The 23,641-nt window shown below is 31.8% G+C and overlaps 1 protein-coding gene across 1 annotated transcript; it reads left to right on the forward strand.

The window, feature by feature from the left end:
• Positions 1-8,897: 8,897 nt before the first annotated feature.
• On the forward strand, positions 8,898-17,743 carry LOC131849262 (nuclear receptor subfamily 2 group C member 1-B-like). Its single transcript, XM_059199295.1, has 7 exons — positions 8,898-9,031; positions 9,593-9,708; positions 14,066-14,518; positions 14,865-15,023; positions 15,738-16,145; positions 16,550-16,696; positions 17,227-17,743. The coding sequence occupies exons 1-7, from the start codon at positions 8,907-8,909 to the stop codon at positions 17,460-17,462; spliced, it is 1,644 nt and encodes a 547-aa protein (XP_059055278.1). The 5' UTR covers positions 8,898-8,906; the 3' UTR covers positions 17,463-17,743.
• Positions 17,744-23,641: the final 5,898 nt, after the last annotated feature.

Here is a 23,641-nt window from a genome sequence, read left to right on the forward strand (position 1 = left end):
CGCTGGTATCACCTTTTATCAGGAGACTTGTCAACTCGCCATTATACATTACGTATACACAAGAACAAAATCTAAATAGTTGAACTGAGTAGTAATTTCTTCATATATGGTGCTAATTAAATAAGCCTGAATTCAAGAGTTAAGTTACATTCAGGCTTATTTAACTAATGGTAAGAGAGATTTATTGTTCTTGAAAATTTTCTTTATTTTCTATTAACCAAGTAAAAAAGCCTCTTTCTATGGCAGTATTTTTGTTGTTATACCATTATTTTAACCATAGTACTTAAGTCCAAATTGTAACTTCTTAAATATTTATAACTTTATAAGACTCTGGTAGCAAGTATCTAGAAAGCATTTGTTAAGTATGTAGCAATACAGCAATGGGAAAAAATTAAAAAAAACTACATTTCTTAAAACCGCCTTCAAAATCAATTGTTTGGGGGCACTTGGCTACGACAGATTGCTACAGACACACAGATGTTGGTTTGAAACTTAAGAACAACATAATACTTCTAATACCATTAGAATTTTACTGAAATTTTGTCATATTGGACTAGTCTACAAGGACAAGTATTCGTGACGTAATTTATGAGGTAGTAGAAATAAAAAAATACTGTAAAACCACTATCAAGTAAGAATATCAATTATCAAATTAACGACGTCTAGTTTTTTTAGATAATAGCTAGCTTATGTCCTCGTCATCTATCTCTCGTTGAATGGTAAAAAGATAGTACATATACACACAGATTCACTATCGCATTTATTTGTTTTCTTTATCTACCAGCTGACAGCTGGGTCCGCAGCAGTGCAATAATATCCAGTGCCTCTGAAGTGGACAATCTGACATATTTGCATTAGTGGTTAGGAGGCTGTTTGCGCTTCCCCGAATTCTAAACATCAAGTATGCAATTGTTTTTCACATTATGGCTTGAAAACCATCTATTTACGTGGCTGCAAACATCTCCGATTTATAATATTAGTATGCATTAACATTATGCATACTAATATTATAAATCTGCTAATATCAACTTTAGTAGCGGGAAAATAGCGTATTCGTCGTCAACCTTAACTACTAAGGCGAATTAAAATCTATTAATCATTACAGTACACAACGATGTAAGAAGTCCTGCCCCGTGAAGAAGGAAAATTGAAATAATATATGTACGAACCAACTTGTACACGCTTTCGTTAATGTCAATTTTGTCAACCAATCCTGCTTATTTGTCAATATTACTAATTATTGCTATCCGTACTAATATTTTAATTCGACAAAATGTCTATTACCCTACCTCTTAACATCTGAACTGCATAAATATAATATAATATAAATTTGACATGAAGATACATTTATGTCAGAAGGATTCACATATACTTGTTTTATTTTTTAAAAAGTAGATATAGTCGCGTTAGTACCCAAAAATAATCAATAAATTCACAAAGTTTGTGTTTGAAACACTGTGATTTATAAAAATTTTCTCTTGCCATACCTCGAAAAAGTAGGCTATAATCGCCGCCAAAGTACCATATCATATATTTCCTTGCTGGAATTGAGCATAATCAATTCAAAGGTTTAAACCTTTGTGAGAGACTAACATACAAACTCTGATTCGCATCTTTAATAAATACTATACTTATTTAGTTATGCTTCTGCCCATGAGTCATCCAGGTGACCGTAATTGACCACAAGAAAAAGTTGCATATATCCTTCACCGTTCGGTATTTGGGAGGATGCTACCCAAATTATTTAATATTTGTGTTGTAAAACCTCTTTATATATTTTTATTTCTAAAGCCATATACCTATTTACAATTTGGAATGTTCTGTTCACACTTGTTATATATCGCCTGATTTCCATAATACCTTTTTAAATTGTGGCGTATTTGTTATTCTAATGTATAAGCTCAGTAGTTCTTCCTGGAATGAGTAGCAACCATTCATCCATCCATCTATACATCGTTTATAATATTTGATATTAGTAAGATTATTATTTTATACATTTTGAATAATGCCATAAAGAATGCGTGAAAGAGTAACAAATATACATTTATCCAGCCATATTAAAAACTTTTGCGTTTGTTATAGGTATTAGTAGGATAATTTTGTTGGACCAAAAATATTTTTAGTTTCTATTATTTTTATTACCTTACATATAGCGAATTTAGAAAGTGTCAGTAATCAGTTAGTGTTAAAGTTTCTCCTAGTAACCTGCTTATCCAAAATTTTCTATACCGATTAGTTCACGACATCTTCGATCTACTGCAATTTGTCATGGATGCATAACAAACAAACTCAATTTATTAATATGCATTTAGGTACTATTTTTGTGATATTGATAAAATTGACCGTACAGGTATTCGGGTGAATGATGGGGTCGCAGTTCAAATGTCACGCGGACCTCTCCGCCCTATTACATACTGGTAGTCACGCGACCCAACGGGTGATTTCGTAATAACACCGTTTACCAATTTTGACAATATGTTTACTTGTATTCGGTAGAATAGTGATTAGGGGCGCCACGGCACTTTAAAGTCGATGTTCGATTTCTTTTCACCCATGTTTTGTTAAGTATAATAATAATAATTATATCTTTCAACAATTTAAACAGCGCCATCTTTCTTGCTTATTCTTCTGGTGATGATATTCCGAATGAATGGTAGAATATTTTTTTTTGTAACGACGTAAATACATATACATATATATAAAAAAACACCGACCGATATAAACTAACTAAATAAATGTTTGGGCCGTGTCTAATCCGCGAGCATCGGATGTAAGATGCCGGCGCTAGACCACTGAGGCAGTAAAAAAGTTTAAAAGCAAAGTGTCACCAATTGTGGCCAAATTACTTGCTTTGTAATACATAATAATATTATTTGTAAGCAGTGTTCTGTTAACAGGTTAGGATAAGACAATAAAATTATGAGATTTTGAGGTATGATATCTAAATCCACCGAAATATCAACTCATGGGTCCTATCAAAGGCGTCACAGGAGTTGATGTCCGTGCTACTGTTCAGATATAGGTACAGAGTTTTGCCACATAAAATCAGATGTGTCACTGAATTGTATTTCTAGTTAAAAAAACTAAAAGAACCTATATATGTAGTTATATTTATATGCATGTAGGTATAAAAATACATTGACACAATACTACAATATGATAGACCAACTTGACGTGCTGACTGATTTTGGTCAGATATTAAAAAAAACAAGAATTAATATACTTATCTCTATATAGAGATATGAAGTGTTGGTTTTTTATACTATATATAGTATATCTTCCTCTAAAACAAAGACAATAATGCTTTTCAATTTAAATTACAAACCTACTTTATTTTATAATTATTTTTGTAACTTCCTAAGAATAAATTTGAATATTTATGAAAATAGGTACACTCTGTATGGACACTACGTATTGCACAATCTTTTAACACATGCCAATTATCAGCTACGGAAAACAAAACCTGTTTGTAGATTATCTTAAACAAGTTAAAATAGCATTTTAATAGTTTTGTATATTTAATGTGGATCGCAATACAGACTGTATTGATATTTACGAAGAATTTCGTGGTCACAATTTAAATGCACCATATATGATCATTTCGTTCATTCAAATTCATATTACGAGAAAATGGTTAAGAGTTTTGAGAATGAATGTATCTTATATGTAAATATGTAAAGGAGATGTGTAATTTTTTTTAAGTCACCAGTCCACCAGGTATCTATGTCTTCCATTGATAAATTTGAACATGACGGGATATCATGTTCAAATTTATCAATGGAAGACATCTAATGTAAGGAACTTATAAGTTGTACTGCGTTTTTTAAGAGTGAGATCTGTATGGCAAAGTAATTACAGGTTTTTAACCAACACGGAAATGCATACCCGCCCTCGCTAACAGTATTGCTGGCAAGGGATCAGTAAAGAATAATGGAATGAGCATTAACTAACTTCAGTTAACTTTGTGGCGAATTCATGTACCTATAAGTATTAAGAATAGGGATACCATTACGATATCCCTTTACTATTACTTTCGAATAACTAAATTTAACTATTTAATGCTTGCTCATAATCTTATACCCACTAAACATGTATATTTAAAATCATGACTACTGTTCGTTTAAATTTTACCTGTGACATATGATACTATATAGATATATGTTATTTTATTCTTTTGCTACTACATATACGAGTATCTAAAGATTTATTTGAAAGCAATTTGCGTCTAGATAATAGACATCTATACAAATAAACAAAATAGAAATGTCTTTATTGTAATTTGAAATTAACAGCTTTTCACTAAATGCTTCTGAAGGTATGTAAGTACGGTACTTACCTACATCAAAAAATAATTATATTTCTGATAATTTGTTCTTACTAATCACTGAAACGGCTGGACATATTTTAACAGGAATTTCACTCGAAGATAGCAAAGCAGTAACATGGGCTACACTAATTTATAAAAAAAATTCTATATTATATTATAAAAATTCCAATGAAAACAAGGGTAATTTTAAAACATTTTACTAGTATTATTTAAATGTATTGAGACGGTATTAGGGTATTAGGACTATTAGGTATTCCCCAAAGACGTAACTAGATAAGAAAGTATATAGATATCTTGTATACGGTTACTAGATATCTTTATACTAATTTTTAATGGACGAATAAATAAGAAATTTAATAGGTTCTCTGATCACGCTCTTACAACATGAATTTCAAGTAGATATAGGAACTGAGTGTATTGATAACAACGATGAGGATGCATTAGATACTAAACTGGAAAACCTCACTCTTCTAATCTCAAATGAATATTGAATCATGGTGTACAGTACAGATATTTCTAACAGATTAGTATATTTTTTTATTATATAATATCCGATTTATTCCATGCAAATTACAAATATAATAGCTAAGAGGTACATAATAAGAAGGTAAAAAGGTAAATCCAAAAGGTAAAACAGCTACACATTAGTACTTTAATTATATTCCAACCATACCATAAGTCGAGTAGCGTTTAACATTAATACATAATTAGTGGATTGGAACCCCAGTTATTTTCACCGCACATACGGTGTAATTGTGACCTAACGTCACGCCACAATTACAAAAACATGTCAGTATTTTGCTGACAATTAGCTACCATCGACATAGCAACCTGACACGCGTGTCCGTGCTGTGTTTAGCCTTTGTTCAAACCATGTTCGAACAGATTCATTACAAGGCTTTGGCTTAACGATATAATGTATAGATGTCTCGTATATGGTTGTTGAATTCATTCAGAATTGATGACTAAGGCTGGATAGGAATAAGGGGTTACAAAGCACTCAAATTGAATATACTCACTTGTAATACAATATAAATATACCGTCACGACCTTTATCCCCGGTGGGGTATTTTCAGCTATCAATGTTGTGATGAACGCAACACTTGTTATGCACACATTTCGTTCGTTCACATTTGAATACAGTGTGGCTAGTGGCGAATATATCGCGTTTCTCGGATTACTTCTATGGTTGATATCGGGGTTTCCTTCACCGGAGAATCAATCAGATATATAAACACACAATTTTTATATATCTGATTGATTCTCCGGTGGTGGCCTTCACTCGAAGTTTGGTATGTTGGTTGGTTCGTTCATAGTATCATCGAAAACCATTGTCTAATAGGTGACGAGAAAAATATTAAAATTGTTAATTTTGTTGGTAATGTTTTACTTTTTGATCAGAAAATATTGGAGTTGAACATTTCACAAAGCAGGTTGCAGCATAACATAAATTAAGTGTAAATGACTTGGAAGCTCCTATATTATTTACGCATTAGTCTGATAAAACATTCCATTTGGCTCGGAATTTATTACATCCGTGCGAATTAAAGAACTACCGTACATATCTACTCATGATGACTATGAATGAAATACAGGGTAGGTACTAGACAACTTAGACACTCTCTTGTATCACTCATTAATTCAGGAAAAAATAGATGTTAGTGTGTATTAACGGATATTAGGTAACAAAATTTTTGTATTATGCAGATTTTCCAAAATAAGCAATTTCTTAAACATACAGAACCAATATTTTATGGTAATGTATGAAGTCCATTACTAATATGGATTTCATACATTACATACATATCAAAAATTTATACTATGTACTTTCTTTACTGGTACTGGTACATTTTTCAGAATGTAAGATAGGCTGCTACCCAATGCTTGATTGCATACGATAGTAGCATGCCTATTGATTGTCTATTATAAGTATATAGGTATTTTACTGATACATATATTTTTATTAATATATTTATTAAATATACCTCATATTACTATTACAATTGAGTTCGAATCGATCATATATAACACCAGCATTTGTCATCATTTCAATTTTATTTCGATTCCATCGCTTTTGAAAGACATTGTCTATAAATTGTGTATTATATATACCACAACCCAGTGTGTTATCATTGGAATCAATCGCCAACCGGTCAATAATTTCAAATCGTAACATAACACATAATTACGTTGCGATAGATTGGTGTAATTTTTACGCCCGTTTGCATCGTCGTCATTTTCTGAATAGTGGTTTCTGAGTAATTGACGCTGCGTATGTCTCCGTTCCCACGAGGCTCGCGTTAAGGGGAGTGTTATCCTTATCTAAGTATATATATATATATATCTATTTGTAGGTCTACAGCTATCCTAGGTTGTGTAAGTCGACTATTTAATAGTAATAAATTTCAAAAAATTGTGTTAAATCGATTGTGTCGATAATGTGCAGTGGTGCCTGGGCAAAAATTTCTGTTTAAGATAAGAGCTTAGTGTATACAATATTCTTATTATTATTGTAATTTGAAAAGGACCTTGTTTGATCCATATTCAGTAGTAAGTAGTATATACATATATCTATCCATATTTGACCAATTTAGGCCCTTATCTGGCTCCGTATGTATGATAGAAAACGAACACTTATAATTTTGTTGTATATCTAAATCCAAGGTTGTGTGACAAGGATATGACATTATCATCTTAAATTATTATCATATCTGATCGCCGTACCACTGTTAAACTTGCTCTGAATTCTACGATACAGGCATACCCTAGTGTGGGGTCATTCGATTATTATATTCTAATTCTATTATATTAATTTATTATGCTCAATTAGTTCATATAACATTTTTCTTCGTTAAATCTACTTACAGATACATAACCGAACGCTATTACCGCAAATTAAATAGAATATAAAATTTATAATTTTCCATTTCTTTTAACACTTTCAATTTAAAAATATTTAATCAAAAATGTGTTATTTTATTTTTTATTAGTTTTGCAATTGGAACTCCATTTTAGTCTCCGTTATAATTCAATAATCGAATTATTGAATTACTGTGTCGCTTTATTTACTGACTTAAAGAAGTATGCAGCTACATTTTAAAAAATACATCGGCGCCGTGTAATTTCTTTTTCGCAATAACTAAATTTTTGCTAGCAAAACCGTCGATACCAGAAAATTGACGACATATTTCTCTTTGCGTTGTAAATAAATAAATTATCAGTTGCATAGGTTTATCAGACACCTACCGCATTATGCAACGGTTCTAATCAAATCCTCATTCATCTGTTAGGGCACATGTAGCCAACCCACGGCTAACTTTACAATATTACAACGCATTACGGTATCGTAGCGGTTCTCTCATTTAAATAATCAATCGGTTATTAATGTCTATCGCCGGTGACGTGGCAATATCTTTTCAAAGTTACTTTACTTTCAAGGGTGCCATCGAGTTTAGATAAATTGAGCTTTTGTGTTAGGGACAATATTTCATATGCGCATATTTTTAACACAACTGGCTAATGTCTCATATATGCACGTGTACATAACGATGATGCGATTTATAACACAGTCAACGACATTAAAAATTTCTTGCTTGAAAATATTTCCATATATAACCTGAGATTGCCCGCGGGAAAATTTGGTCACTAACATCGCGACCTAAACTTTTATAATGTAATATCAATAAAATTGATGTCCTAAATCTAGCGGTTTATATTTATAACTAGCTGTTCCCGCGACTTTGCCCGCGTGGAATTTTTTTTTCTTAAATAAAAGAAATTTTCTAAAATAAAAGTAGCCTAAGTTACTCCTTGTTACATAAGCCACCTGCCACAAAAATTCCGTCAAAATCGGCACAACCATTTCAGAGATTAGCCGGAACAATCAGACCGACAGACAGACAGACAAAAATTGTAAAAAATGTTATTTTGGTGTAGGAATTACATTTACATTCATATAGTAAAATATTGTTATTTCAATATTACAAACAGACACTCCAATTTTATTTATATGTATAGATACATGTACAGCAGTGCGAAGCCGGGGAGGGTAGCTAATACATTATTAATTAATATAATTATTGAATGGATTTATAAACGAAATATGAATAAAAGGATTTATCACACAGATTGGACACGGATTTATGACACCTAGCATTAATTATATTGTTAATTTATAGTTTATCAAGGTACACTTTATAAATACGAGTCTTCGTGGGTACTCTACCCCACCTATTTCAGCCGCCAAGCAGCAAGGTTTGTAAGCTGTGTTTTTGTAAGTGGTGCTTTTGGTTGAAAAAAGGCTGTGAAATTACAGGATACTGAATTTCATTGCAATTTAGTCCATTGGTATGTCAAAGCATGAGCGGTACCTATCACGTGCATCACAGGATTTGCAATTCGTAGTGATGTTCGTAACATTTACTTACTTATCATTTACTATCAGGGGGCAACTCGGCCAGGCCAGTAGCATCTTTGCAATTTCTTACTTCTTTAGTGGAGGAAAAAAGTGGAGCTTACAACACATTTCTCTTGTGATCACTTTTATTGATTGTATTATTATGGTTTCAAACAGGCCGCTATGGATGCAAATATCTGCAAGCCAGAGTCGCTATGTCGCGTATGTGGAGATAAGGCTTCAGGAAAACACTATGGCGTCCCATCCTGTGATGGGTGTAGAGGTTTCTTCAAAAGAAGTATAAGACGGTATAAAAATCAGAAATTGATGTTGTTGTACTGTAATGAAATTTTACCATCAGGAGAACAATTTGTAATGTAATTATAAATGTTATTGGACATAAAAGAAAATAACAGTTCGATTTTAACTGTAATAATGCCAACAGAATTTTCCAATTTTCATAATCCATTTAACATATTTTTTGATGTAGTTCAATCCAAATTAGTAATTTTAATTCAGTAACAATATCCTACCAATACACGTAACATGTAAAGGGTTGATATAATTAGTAATAACGATAAAATCCGTAGGTTTGTAAACAACTGACTGTTTAAAATAAGAATAAATTTAGTGGAAGTTTATAATTTATAACTACTTTTATAATTATAGTTATTGTTAACTAAAGAATATGCAATTAATATTAACTAAATATGTAATGAAGCAATGGGACTCGTATGGTGTATTATATATATAGGTAAAAATTATAATCCCTGAATTTTGTAAGATATTTAGTAAATATTCTTGCATGCATTTTATCTTCAATTACAACTGTATAATATGTAGAATTATAATATTTTTTATTTGTTTAGGAATTTAGATTACGTATGTAAAGAAAATGGTCGCTGTGTTGTCGACGTTACCAGAAGAAACCAATGCCAAGCCTGCCGATTCTCCAAATGTCTACGCGTGAACATGAAGAAAGACGGTGAGAGAATTGTATTTGTTTTATTTTGTTGCAGTTGGTGGCTGCTTCGTTTGTGTAGATCTTATTATTATTATAAACGCGAAAGTTTGTGAGTATGGATGGATGTTTGTTACTCTTTCACGCAAAAACTATTGAACGGATTTTTATGAATCTTTACAGTAATATAGCTTATACATCAGAATAACATATATGCTATAAAATTCACGCGGGTGAAACCGTGGGCACAACTAGTATTACATAATTATGCAATGCACGAGACGCATTTTCCCGTCGGCTTGTTATTTTGCCTGAAGAAAGTCAGGTAGCACTTATATTTAAACAAATTAACCATTATAATTATGGCAGTCCACAAATGGAGATATTAATAAACTAACTATTACAATATTACCTTATCTGAGCTATTACCATGCTGGACTAGTGATTAAGTTTACTTACTCACGGCCCTGGTTTAGCTTCTGTTCTATCTACTCTTCGGATCTAACGACATCTTAAACACTTCAAATATACCTATTTTATAACAAAATTGTTTATATATTTTATTTGAGGTCCTGAAATCACAATAATAATAAAGTCGGGTGTCTGACCGCTATAATGCAGTATGACGATCAATAGCGACACAACCGAGCGCTTGTCTCAATAAAGTATTTATTCAGGCTTCCTCCTTCGCAGCATGTCTTTTCCATTAGGAGACATTTCAAGTATTTGCGGTACAAGAGTGTCAGTAAGTGGCGCGAGAGAAAAAATCGTGAGGGCACGGCTTGTCCCGACAAATCACTCTCCAAATACACACAAAATAGTAGCGAATGTGCGATTCATCTCTGTCCCTATTTAGCACTCTATTAGACACAACTCAATAGGTAGTAGTAGTACTATATAATATAAATAATCATTATGACAAAATTATAATATGACATAATTATTAGAATTACTAAAAGTTTTTTATCCAATATTCTTATAACACACTATGTAAAATTCGAATTTAAACAATCTTTAGACATACTACATATATATTGAACTGTCAACATAGGTCATAATATGTAGGTATATATAATAGTTTACAGCTCACTTCTTAGTGTTTGTTATTGTAAAAATATAGATCAATTTGCTAATGTGTGCAGTTATTCATCAACTGTTTAGGTATATTTTTATAACATTTTAAACAACGTCTATATAGGTAAATCAGGAACAATGTAGAAAAGACCCTTAAGACTATAGTATTTACGAAACAAACATGTACCTATTTATATTGAAATATAATGTAAAGTAATAGAAAAACATAACGGATTCTAATTTAAAAAGAAAATAATGCTGTTGAAATGCATACAATTTAATACAAAACATATGACCAGACCATATATCATATAAGAGAGTGTTACATAATGATTATGACTATGACATTATCAAATCATATTATTTATAAACAGGTGACACTTGATGACAATGACGTTTAGGTCATTGATGATAAGTTGATAACTGCGATAAGAAATATTGTCTACCGCACACTAGAGATTACGTCGGTCATGTATCTCATCTATACTTATATGCTAAAGATTTTATAAAAACTCCGCTCGGTTTTACAAATTTTTTAGCATAAACAGATACTCTCTTGCGTATTTCTATTGCTGAGCATAGGTATTGTTTAGAGGCTATAATTTTATTTGTTCGATAGAATATTATATTAGTAGTGAAATTACTGGACACGAGCATATTGTGTATCATTATGACAATCCGTTGCAATTACTGTATTTTTAAAATCTTTATCAAATTAACTAGACGATTTATTTAAAAGAGAAAATGAGTATACCTAAATAATACTTTGAGGACCTGAAATGGATATTGAGAAATCTGTAAATATATTCAGTCAAATTAATAACCAAAATAAAAACAGAAATATAAATATTAGATATTATACGATAGAACTAGTATTTTAAAGAAAACTTTTTAAGACATCATAGCAAGGAGACTTGACCCTTTCTAGCTGTCTGGCGGCTGTTTTATGCGAGGGTGATAGTGGTACAACAAACATGTCACAAGTCGAGTCGTGAAGCTGTCAACAGCAGCCGGCATTCACACCGATATTATATTTACATGATAATATGAAATTGATTGCGCGCGCAACTTGACAACCCCGTTGGCAATGTAACAGGGCCGCCATACCATCTATTTATTTAGATAACACTTATTTCCTAATGTGATAGTCTTGTTTGCCCACCGCTTGTAATTTTAGCCAGAGATGCAGCTTCAATTTCATCACATGATGCGGTTCGTGTATTGATAGAAGGGGAGTGATAAGGTGTTGTTTTCGTTTCATATAAATATTTGAATATAAAAATAACTATAACTTGTAACTAGTAACTGTACTTTGAGAGACTTTTTTCTATATTGTGTAACGTCTGGAAATTGAAAATCAGTATTTTTAATTATGAATAGGTATTAAAAATATAGTTTGTGAGGATAGATGTAGGTATATGATGAATAGAATAGAATAGAATAGAAAATCATTTATTCAAATAAACTTAATTTAAGCACTTTTGAATAGTCATAACAATTTGTTTTTTATCTACCACTCGTTCGGAAAGCTGTCTCATCACAAGAAGAACGAGCAAGAAACTTGTGTGTTGCTCTTTTAAATAATCCTTGTAAGTTTACATTTACAAGTCGAAACGTGTGAATACAAACTACCAACAAGCACTAATTTTTTGGGTCAAATATAATCATGCAATAAGATTAAATCAGTCGTAGTGATAAGAGCAGACCAGTCCCTACAAGCAGCACTCGTTCACGAGTATGACGGATGAGCCAGCCATCACTGCGCTCGACCATATTTTAGGGAGCCCATTGACCCGGCCCACCACGCCGCCACATGTCTGGACATTTTAGTGAACATGACTACTCATTCCACACGACCACGTCACAGCTACAAAAATTACTATATGGTAGTTACAGTATTCGCACTTTACATAAGGATGCATGCGGCAATCAATACAAAAGCCGCTACGCTATCATATATCAAGAAAGCAGTATGAAAATTAAAATTATAACGTTGTCCGCAAATAAACTTATTCTTGCTATATATTGCTATCATCTATAAATTCATCTATCTTATAATAGGCTTTTTTACATAACATTTGTTTAATATAAGATTTGAATTGCCTCTCTGTAAGATTTAGCGTAGACTCTGGCAGTTTATTATAGAATCTTACGCAATTACCATAAAATGAATTACTAACTTTGTGTAGACGGCATTTCGGTAAAATTAGCTTATTTTTATTGCGTAAGTTTCTACTTGTACAGTCTTTAAGTTTGATGATTAACGGCAATGCAAAAGTTATAAGTAGCTATTGCAAAATACTCCAACAAACTATGTTAAACGATATTTTTCGTTCAGCATAACTACGTAGATTTTTCCATAGATTAAATATATGCTGTCTCGGAGTTTCTTTGTTATTTTTCACATTATATTTATTTAACTCTAACGGTATTTTCAGCATATGCCAAAATGACTCGCTGATGGGAGATTTTTTTAGCACTTACTTAATATTATAATATAGTATTAGACACACTATTCTATTGGGCTTAGGCCTGTAATAATAGTTGTGTAAATAAAAAATATTTATCGTTATAGCCAAATTTACGTAATACCTTTTTAAATTATAGCCTATGTTTTAGTCTGGAGTATAAGCTAAGCTATATTACTGTAGACTTTTATGAAAATCCGTTTCGTAGTTTTTACGTGAAACTGTCACAAACATCCATACCTACATACAATATAATTTTCCCGTTTGTAATATTATTAAGGATATATATGTATAGTAGTAAAGAAAGTAACTCTAATCAACTAGCAGAGGTAACTACTAGGTACTGTTGTGTTGTGGGTCTAGGAAAATATTTTTTTCTTTATTCTCATAAGTGGACCAATCGGAGGATTTACCGAAATATATTTTCTGTGACTTGTTTGTATGAAAATATAATATATTTAACTTTGCTACTAAAAAATTACATTGTATACTTGAGATAGATGTACCTACTTTATGGAAAATAATAGAGGATTAAAGTTTTCTAATCGATATTTTCTTTTAATCTCTCAATTATTTTATTAATTGGATGATATTTTAACTTAATACTTATCTGAAATAATTATCTGGGTCAGGGATTCGATAACTAATATGTAGGCATATAAAAAGAAGTAGTCATACAAAAATTTAGACTCGAATTAATTCTAAATAGTAAATTATTTGAATTACCATGTTAGAGAATTGCAGTTTGTTTATTGTCAATAAGTAAATAAATGCGATATAAATTGTATTTAATTTACTGCACTGTAATACATAAAGTGTATGTACATTTATGATTGTAGCGGTACAGCATGAGCGTGCACCTCGACCAGCCGTCGCAGCACAGCATCATCTGGCTCTGCAGAAATTAGGCTACAATTTCACACGTCAACAACCTTTCTTTCCACCCGCCGCCCCTCTTACCTTCTCTACTTTCCCATCTCTGCACACATACAATGGTCTTACAAACACACCCGACTCGCTGCCGAGTGTACACAACTCGTTTCTAGACGGTTCCTCCTTTCAAGACTTTTCCAACTCGAGACTTCCCGAGTCTGCGGAAATAACACAACTCAACCCACTGCTTAGCCCTCAAGTTGGCCCATTGACTACCCTCAACCCTTTCAAAATTCCTCTATTTTCTACTGCATTGCATTATCCCGTACCACACCCGGGATGTTTTCCGACCAATATGTTTTACCCTCCTGTTATATCAACAGATAACTCCACAACCTCGGTTGAACATGTTAGAGAGAGTAAGTTTGACAATTAGTTGCTTTAATTATTACTTTTATTTTCCTTTTACTCATTGACAATAATGTTGCCTGTGGGCTAATTATGTAATTTCATTCAAAGCATTTTCGTATGTAACATATTGAAAATAACTCTGGACTTCCTAACGTTACATATCATCATCTCGCATCTACCATATTGTATATTTATAATATATACATAAGTGTCCTATCATTTAATAATTAAAATCGATTTTGTAATGGGAACATAAACTATAATTAATATGAGTTTCGTTGTAATGTTAGTCTTCGATAGTTAGGTATTTAATTATTACCTACACCAATGACAACAATTGTTAATTTTATTCAGAATCGGTTGACAGAAATCTAAAGTCACCAAAATTCCATTCATCGCTCCATAGTCAGAAGCCTGTCTCAAAGGAAGTTGAAAGAATGAAAGAAGATGAAGTCTCTAGTTCTGAGGAGGCATTCAAGATGGATGGATCAACAGAGGATTCTGGCAGACAAGGTACCAATCAACACAGTCAATGGAAAAATTTCTGAATGCTCTCAAAAAATTAAAATATTATCTAATTTTAACCGGAAAACTTTTGTATATTGTATATATTATAACTAATTACAATTCGTTTGTGAAGTAGTAACAGTGTATAGGTATAAGTCATTCTTGAGCTCTTTTTATTGTTACTTTCTTTAACAATAAAATGATGCGCTTTCTTTTAGAACTTTCCTTGAACCTGTTACAAATAAGCTATTTAATACTGAAGATATTGTATTAATACTTGAATTTACTGTCTACATTTAATTTTTCATTGACGAGTTGCAATATGTGCAACCCATTATGTAGTTAGTCTAGTACTATGTACTATAGTGACGACGCATCACTCATCAGTTTTTCAAAACTTTGAACTCATATCATGCTTTCTTTTATGTGGTATACAGTTTGGGCCGGATCGTTGAATACAGTTTTGGTTTTTATTTATGTGATGACGTTAACGAAAAGCTAGCTATAGCGAATTTTCACTGCGAATGTTTACTAATCGAACAAACTATTATCTACTCATAATTATACAATGCTTACTTGCAAAGCTATATTAAATATATTATTATTAGAGATAATGGAGTTAACTGATAACTCTATAATGTAACTCGCAAACTGGATTGCAAATTTTTACGTAGCTATTCTATTTTGACATTAGATATTTTTATGGAATAATATTTTCAGATTTCAGAAGAAAATTATTACATTTGACAGGCAATTTTGAGCCACCAGTACACGTCGTAACCAAAGGTTCGGAAATATATGTGCAGACACTGGATTGCGAAGCAAATGACAAAGATAACTTAACATTAGAGCCACAAAAAATAGTTCGTTTAGCTGAGAGTACAAAGAGGAGCCTAGATGAATTACATGTTGGAAAACAAACAAAACCTATTCGCGATACATGGAACATACCTGGTGAAGAAATTTACGATCCAGTCGCAAAACTCTTAGTAACATCGATAAAATGGCTGCATAGTGTCACATCTTTCATTCAATTAAAAAGCATAGAACAAGCAAATTTACTACATTGCAACTGGAGAGAACTTTTTTTACTAACTGCATCTCAATACTCTTTCTCCTTTGAAGAAGGTAAAATCCATTATTAAGTGAAATCTTAAACATTTTTTAGGTATCAGTACATTGACCATTACAGCATACTAAGCATTTAATTTTTATACGTATTTTAATTTTTATTTCCGACGAAGTCTACATAAGTTATTCAACATTCTTATACTATGTACATAATTATGTATACACTTACGCTAAATCTTATGATGATTTCTTAAGTCGTGAAAGTTTAAAAGAATAAAAACTCATTTCTTGAAATTTTAATACTATAAAATATGTGAGGGTTGTTAGCATAGTGCTAACAGGGATTAGTGAAAGAGGTAGACGTATTGTACCAAAATAGGTAACATAAAAACACTAAAAGAATATAATGATGCTGGAGAAGTTAATGATACGAAAAATGCATTATTCTATTTGATTTATAGGTCAAATATCGGCACAAACAAGTTCTAATCGCCCCAATATTAAACAAGAACTCACAAAACTAATGTTTCTCTTGGAAAGAATATCTCACTGTAAATTAGACAAAACGGAGTACGACTGTTTGAAATCAGCTTTGTTATTCCGAACAGGTAAATATTCTTAAATAATATATTACCTACTCGTATTATTTACTAATTATAATTAATATGTAATAAACGTGTTCAAGCAATATTCCTTAACGTGTATATGCTTACAGAAAATATATAAAAATAATAACATATATATATATATATATATATATATATATATAATTTTAATAAAAATATAACTGATCTCTGATCTATAACTGATGTACTGTCATACATGTGTATGAAAATAACTATTATTGGGAAATTTTCTGTCTAATAGAACCCAATACAATTGTTAGAATTTTTGGCTGTATCTTTCCATTTCTACGTGTTAACTTAGAAATGGTTTAGTTAGGGCAGCTTAAATTGTTTTTCACTAATGTGTTTTGTGGTAAGCTTCACTTAAAAAAAAAACTTAACTTTTTTGTTTTATATCAATCCGTTTATTTTTATATTTCTGATCGTACCATACCACGGGTAAGAAGTTGCGGGTTCAGCTATAATCCATATTTAAATAGTTATTAAGTATATTTTTTGTTTTTTATGTACAGATTCAGCCGATAATTTCTCTTCACAAATCGAAATCATTCAAGATCAAACACTGATGCTCCTACAGAAGCATTCCGCCACCAAAGATACAACGCGACTGGGACGAATTATGCTGCTTTTGCCTAGCGTTTGCTCGTTCGCAAACAAGGGTCTTCTTGAATATTTACTTTTTCCATCTTCGTCTAACGAGGAAATAAAATTAACTCTTTCACGAATATTACTCTATACATCAATGTAAAAATATTTACTTATAGGTATTACTATAACTATTATATAATTTCTGGTTTTTAAGGTTGGTGCAATATTCAAGGCCTTTGTATAGCACAGGACACTTTGCTCAGAAGAGCGCATAAATAAATGTAATCATGTGGACAAGATTTTGTGAATAAAAAAATCTCTTATATATTTATCTTTACTGATTGATCAATGTTCAAGTGGGTGCCGACGATAATTTTCTTACTTTACGGCGACTACTTACCACAGCCAGACAATGTGCTAAATATACCTCTTATGAAATAACACCTTTTCATAAAGAAACGTTTATCCTGCTATGAAGTATACGTACTATTCTGTTTATAGGCTTTTATTTCGAGATTCCCTACTCTCGTTGGTGGTGTACAGCGTTTTACCTAATTGTCTATTATAACATTCTGGGATTGATGAGGAGTGATAAAGGCATCCTATTCTTGTTCACTATTAATTATATATTCGATACGGGTAACAATTGATTTTAAGAATTTTCCCGTGATATGGATAAACATACATACACATAGAAGTTTAGAATATAAATATAATAAATCCTTCTTTATATTATAAACGCGAAAATTTGTGAGTGCGTATATATGGATGTTTGCGACTCTCACGCAAAAACTATTGAACGGATTTTGATGAAACTTTGCCGTAATATAGCTTATACATTAGAATAACATATAGGTTACAAATTTCACACGGTCGAAACCGCGGGCACAGCTAGTAAATAAATCTGAAATCTAAATAGGAGCAGAGATGCAGTGGGAAATGCTGCATAAACGGCATAAATGTGATACAAGGGTCAGCTAGTAAAAAAATAAACACATGGTAGGAGCTATATCAAAACCACCAATTTAATAACTTACAGATGAAACTATATCGTATTTATGTTTTATATCCACGGAAACCCAGTATTTTGGTTCACTAGTAACAAGGTCACTGAGCAATACAGATAATAAAAATATAAGCATTACTGTCATGGTCAGGTCAGAAAGTATCATCAGATAAAAATACTCTAATAGTGTATGTATCGATTTATTATCTTAATTGTTATTATGCCATATTTGTACATTTTCGTTGAATACTTTTTATGTAGATGTTTTTTTGTGTAGATGCAAAGGTGTACACATAAAACAATCCCCTCCGATCGATCCCCCGTCCAATTCAAATGGGGATTGAAATTACGACGGTCTGAACCGACGTTCGAACCCCTAGCGGTGCCCTCAGACTAAAGCCGTATCCGTCAGGCGGGAGTTAGCTTTCAGCCACTCCATGAGTTCTTTCGCGGGTTTCGAGTGCCATATGCAATCGTCCATCGTATCGTGAAGCTGTAAAGGCCTGCCGCCAACAGCATTACAGTAGTCCGAAAAAAAAACATTATTTCACTGTTTTGTGGGTGCACTCAATTGCACTCTCATCTGCGCAATGGGTTACATGACGATTCATCCTCTACTGGGGAACCAGTGGAGAATGAATATCATCATAGACATAAGGCAGGTCAGTTAGTCTATAGAGGTGAATTTATTGGTTGATTTCTTTCTATATCTCAAAAACAGGAATTGTTTTTAAGAAATAGAATGAATATCAATAGCAATAATAATTTCAGGACAATTTATACTCCCACATATTATCTAAGAGTCCCACAAGGAGAGCTTGCATTATGTGTACTAAACAAATGATATCAATGCTTAAAAAATCATATTTTTGCAAATACATATATAATACACATATTAAACACCCAGACCGATACAAATAATCTTAGTCAAGAATACAAATGAGTGAACCGAACGAGGAATCAAATCCGCGACCATCAGGTGTAAGGCGGCGCCGGCGTGATAAATAGCTAGACCGCCGAGGCCGTTAAATATTAAAAACACAAGTTATCACAGCGCCATCTAGTCGCAAGCTAAGCGGAGCATGAAAAGAAACCAACTACTTGTATTAAATAAGATATACGGACAACTATGTCCTTCCCCCTGATTTATCAATCAGTTCCATTAAGAATTGTTCCTTAAGGGAACTAATAAGATGACAGTAATTGTAGGTGAGCCTCATGAAAAACGTAACGCTACTCTTATATACCATTTAATACAGGGTTTGTAAAGGGTGTACATAGATAATAGTCATGAAAATGAATGCCCTTTCATCAAGAGACAAAGCGAAGTACTGTTAATAATTATTTAACATGTTATAAAACGATTATATGACCTTGCAGTTTGTACCAAGATTACAAAAGTTGTTATGAATTTCGCACATTATATCTTTACGAAAGTTTTTAGTTTTATAAATACTAAAGTGGCTTTCCGGATTATTATAACACTATAGAAAGTTACATATCATTAGGTACCTATAGTGTCTTATTTGAGCCTAATACAGAAATATTAAGTAGAAATAGTAACTAAGATTAATAAGTTTATAATTAAATTAAGATAAATGATCAATAGTAAAATTCAAACTACCATAACCATACAGTATGGATGCTTCTCCGAAAACCATTTACAACCGAAAATACAATGAAATAAAGAAATATCCAGGACGATAAATCAAGTAATAATATTAATATGCCAAAATTTATATTAATGCCGGCTGTAAGAACGAAAACGGTGACATTGTTAATGAAGAATGAGATCCACCACAAAATATATTATAGAACACCACAAATATAACAATATTAGCACTTCGTTGTACGTGATTGTAGATATCAGCAGTATAATGTGAAGCGGGCACAATAGAATTCCAATAATTGCATAAATGTGTATTGTTATATCTTCGTAGGAACTGTTCACTCCGTTACGACTGCCTCTAAATTGAACAACGTCATGTACATTACACAGGGCAGTAAGCCTAAAATAAAAATAATAATGGTACCCACTCTCAGTGATACACAGAAGCAACATTGTTTTGATACTCGACAATAATTATTTACAAAAGAGTCATATTAAAAAATAACTTTGTCTAATCTAACAAAATAGTACTTTATTAATATGGTCATAGGGGTCCCATTATCCTAATGTGTAATCCCAATGTGTAATCCAAAACCCAATATCCTAATGTACAATCATACATTGTACCGCGATTATCGTAACTAAGGCGATGTGCTAAGCTGAACTGAAAGAAATGGCAAACGTAAAACTTTTGAAACATTTACACCGTTTTTTAATTAATCCACGCATAATGCAATATGATATTCTAGATGGCGTACACATCGATTTAAAACTCGTTATAATTTTATGCTATGAATATCTTACAAGCAAAGGGTAAGTACGAAATTAAGCATCTCTTTACAGGCTTGGCATGCAACTAATAAACAATTTTTGTACATTCCAATTGGCTCTATACACAGATTTGGAGTTCTATAAACGATAAATGAATAAATTAAATAATTGCTGTTACATAATACATATATTTCTCCTAGTTATAAAGGATTTAATTAAAAATTGCATCTTTTCGGGAATACCAAGGAACGACGGTAAAATACTGTATGTTATTTAAAAAAAATTATACTTACTAGCTGTATCCGCGACGACCGCGAAGTTTAATAATCTAACCCATTAAGAGCCAAATAAAAACATTTCATCGTTCTAGCATAAAATGACGATTTTCCATACAACTAAAACAACATCCAAAAATAAGTTTCAATTTAATTAAGCTTCTAGCTTTGTAAGTGACGATACTTCCATACAACCTTTCATCTACCCTTTCTACTCCTTTCAACCCATTTTCTTTATTTATTTTTTATCAAGTCAAAAAATAAATTTCAACTTTTATTTTTAATAATAATTATAATTCCATACTATCATAATCTATCACATCCCCTTTAAACCCCTAGCAACCCTTTTTCTTATTTATATTTAATCAATAAACTAAAAAATAATGAATATTTTTCTTATTTGGTCAAGTTCACTATAACAAGCGGACGAAGTTGCGGGCACAGCTAGTACTTATGTACAATTATATATGTAACTGTTACCCGCGACTATCTCCACGTAGAATATTTTTTTTATTAACATAATACTTATTTAAAGTATAAGTTGACTAAGTTATTTATCTATTTCCGTATTAGCTATCTTTGAGTGAGTCTCGTCAGAATTGGTCCACCCTATTGAGAGATTTATCAGTAGTTTATAAAATATAAAGTTGGAATAAAATAAAATATATAGTCAGAAAAGAAAATAATCCATTTTCTACATATAATAAACTTTCCATATAAATACCATGGTACATAAATGTCTATTTAACCTCATTCATAGATACACACACATACTATTTTCTGTGCAGTGTTGCCAGCTTTGTGGTTACACCACAAATCTGGTGGATTTGACCCCCATTTAGTTGGCAGAATTTGTTCCTAGTGTTTAATACAATTTACACATTTACCAAATGAATTTTTCAACCACATGTATAAATATATTATACGTAGGTATTTTGTGTAATGCAACCACAGCAAATCGATTCTCTTTATCTTCCACTCCATTTTAATATCACAAAAATATTTGACAACTGTTTGGCGCGAAAATGAGAAAACAAACATAATGAATATTCATAAAAGTATTACAGGTTCCAAATTCAAATATAATATTTTGTTTATGACGTTTATGTTTTTTTTCATCTTTGGCAAGAGGCAGAGTGTTGCCTAATATGCCACTAAAAACAGGAAACGAGACGGTATAATGGAAAAGATCGGGTTAAATTTTGAATATATATTCGGAATTAGTGCTCATGTTATTACGGAAATTAAAAGATGCAAGATATTTATACATTATAGGACTAGAACTAGCTAATAGGCATACAATCGATGAAGAAAATGGAATTTCGAGTGAGATGAGTGACTCTGTAAATATAGAACTATTGTGAGAGGAACAGAAAAAGACAATGTGATTTAAATCACCCACATATTCTCCACATTCACAAATATTATTTAAGACAAGTTTCAATTAGTGCAATAACAAGGGGTTATTGATATTTATTTATTAAATTAATTTAATCACTTTTTTTGCTAAGTACACTTCTGCAATTCATTTGAACCACTTGGTTCATTATGAAGTAGATTTTTGAATATTTCTATACATTGGGCAACATGGGACGGTAGTATGTTAGAACTTACAATTAAGTTGATTAATGAAATAATAACTTTTGTAATATTAGATTGACTTTCATTTTTATACTGACTGTTAAGCGCACAGCCATTAGAAGGGGAGGGCATATTAAAATCTTTTATAATATTCTCATGGGCAATTTTATCATACCCAGCATAGGATGGACGAGGAGATTTAGGTTTTAAGAATACGGTTTTTTATAAGATTGTTTAGAAGCAATATCATTATAATTTTTTGTTTCAGGTATATTTTTTATAGTGCTGGATGGTGTGGAAAGGACAAAGGCAACAGGCTTTGTAACAGGAGGGTGCAATTTTGAGGTCTCGGTATATGAGATACAGTTTTCAGCCATATATAACATTATTTGCTTTTGTCTGTTAAACTCTGGACAAGATTTGCTAGTAGATAAACGATTTCATAGATAGCAAAAAGTATCTTCAACATCACATGTTTCTCCTGCATGGTTTTGACCGCATATAAAACAACGTGGCTTTGACCTGCATTGAATTTTTGTTTGACCATACCGACAGCAATTGTGACTTTGTATAGTTGGATAGGTGTATAATTCTACTGGTAATGCATTATAACACATGAAGATTCTTTTTGGTAGTACCTGACCATCAAATATGACTACTACGGTCTTATTACAAAAAATCTGTTAAAACTCGGACGAAACGTGGTCTAAATGGTCGTGGTTTAAACCATTCCTAAAGTTAATACTTGGAATAAGCCTAACATTATTACGAATCCAGATCTAACAGAGGACTACTTAGTACTACAGTTAAATCGTTCATTATGTATTCGTTTCATTATGTATTCGATTGTAGAGTAATAAAATGACAAGCCACACCATTTTTGATATTATATACTTCGCCTGCCATGGTTTGCACGTCTACTCAAACAAAAATATAAAATACTGCGGGAATCGGGTACTAAATTAAAACAAGTTAATCTAGATATAAAAAATAGTTATTTTCAGAAATTTATCATAATTTTGGGTAATCTTATGGAAAAATTTAGGGGAAAAGCACGATCACACTTTGGCAACACTGGCAGTAAAAAAAAAAACATT

The sequence above is a fragment of the Achroia grisella genome, unplaced genomic scaffold (assembly GCF_030625045.1).
Source record: "Achroia grisella isolate CSIRO2021 unplaced genomic scaffold, CSIRO_AGI_Agris_v1 utg640, whole genome shotgun sequence".
Taxonomy (NCBI): Eukaryota; Metazoa; Arthropoda; class Insecta; order Lepidoptera; family Pyralidae; genus Achroia; species Achroia grisella.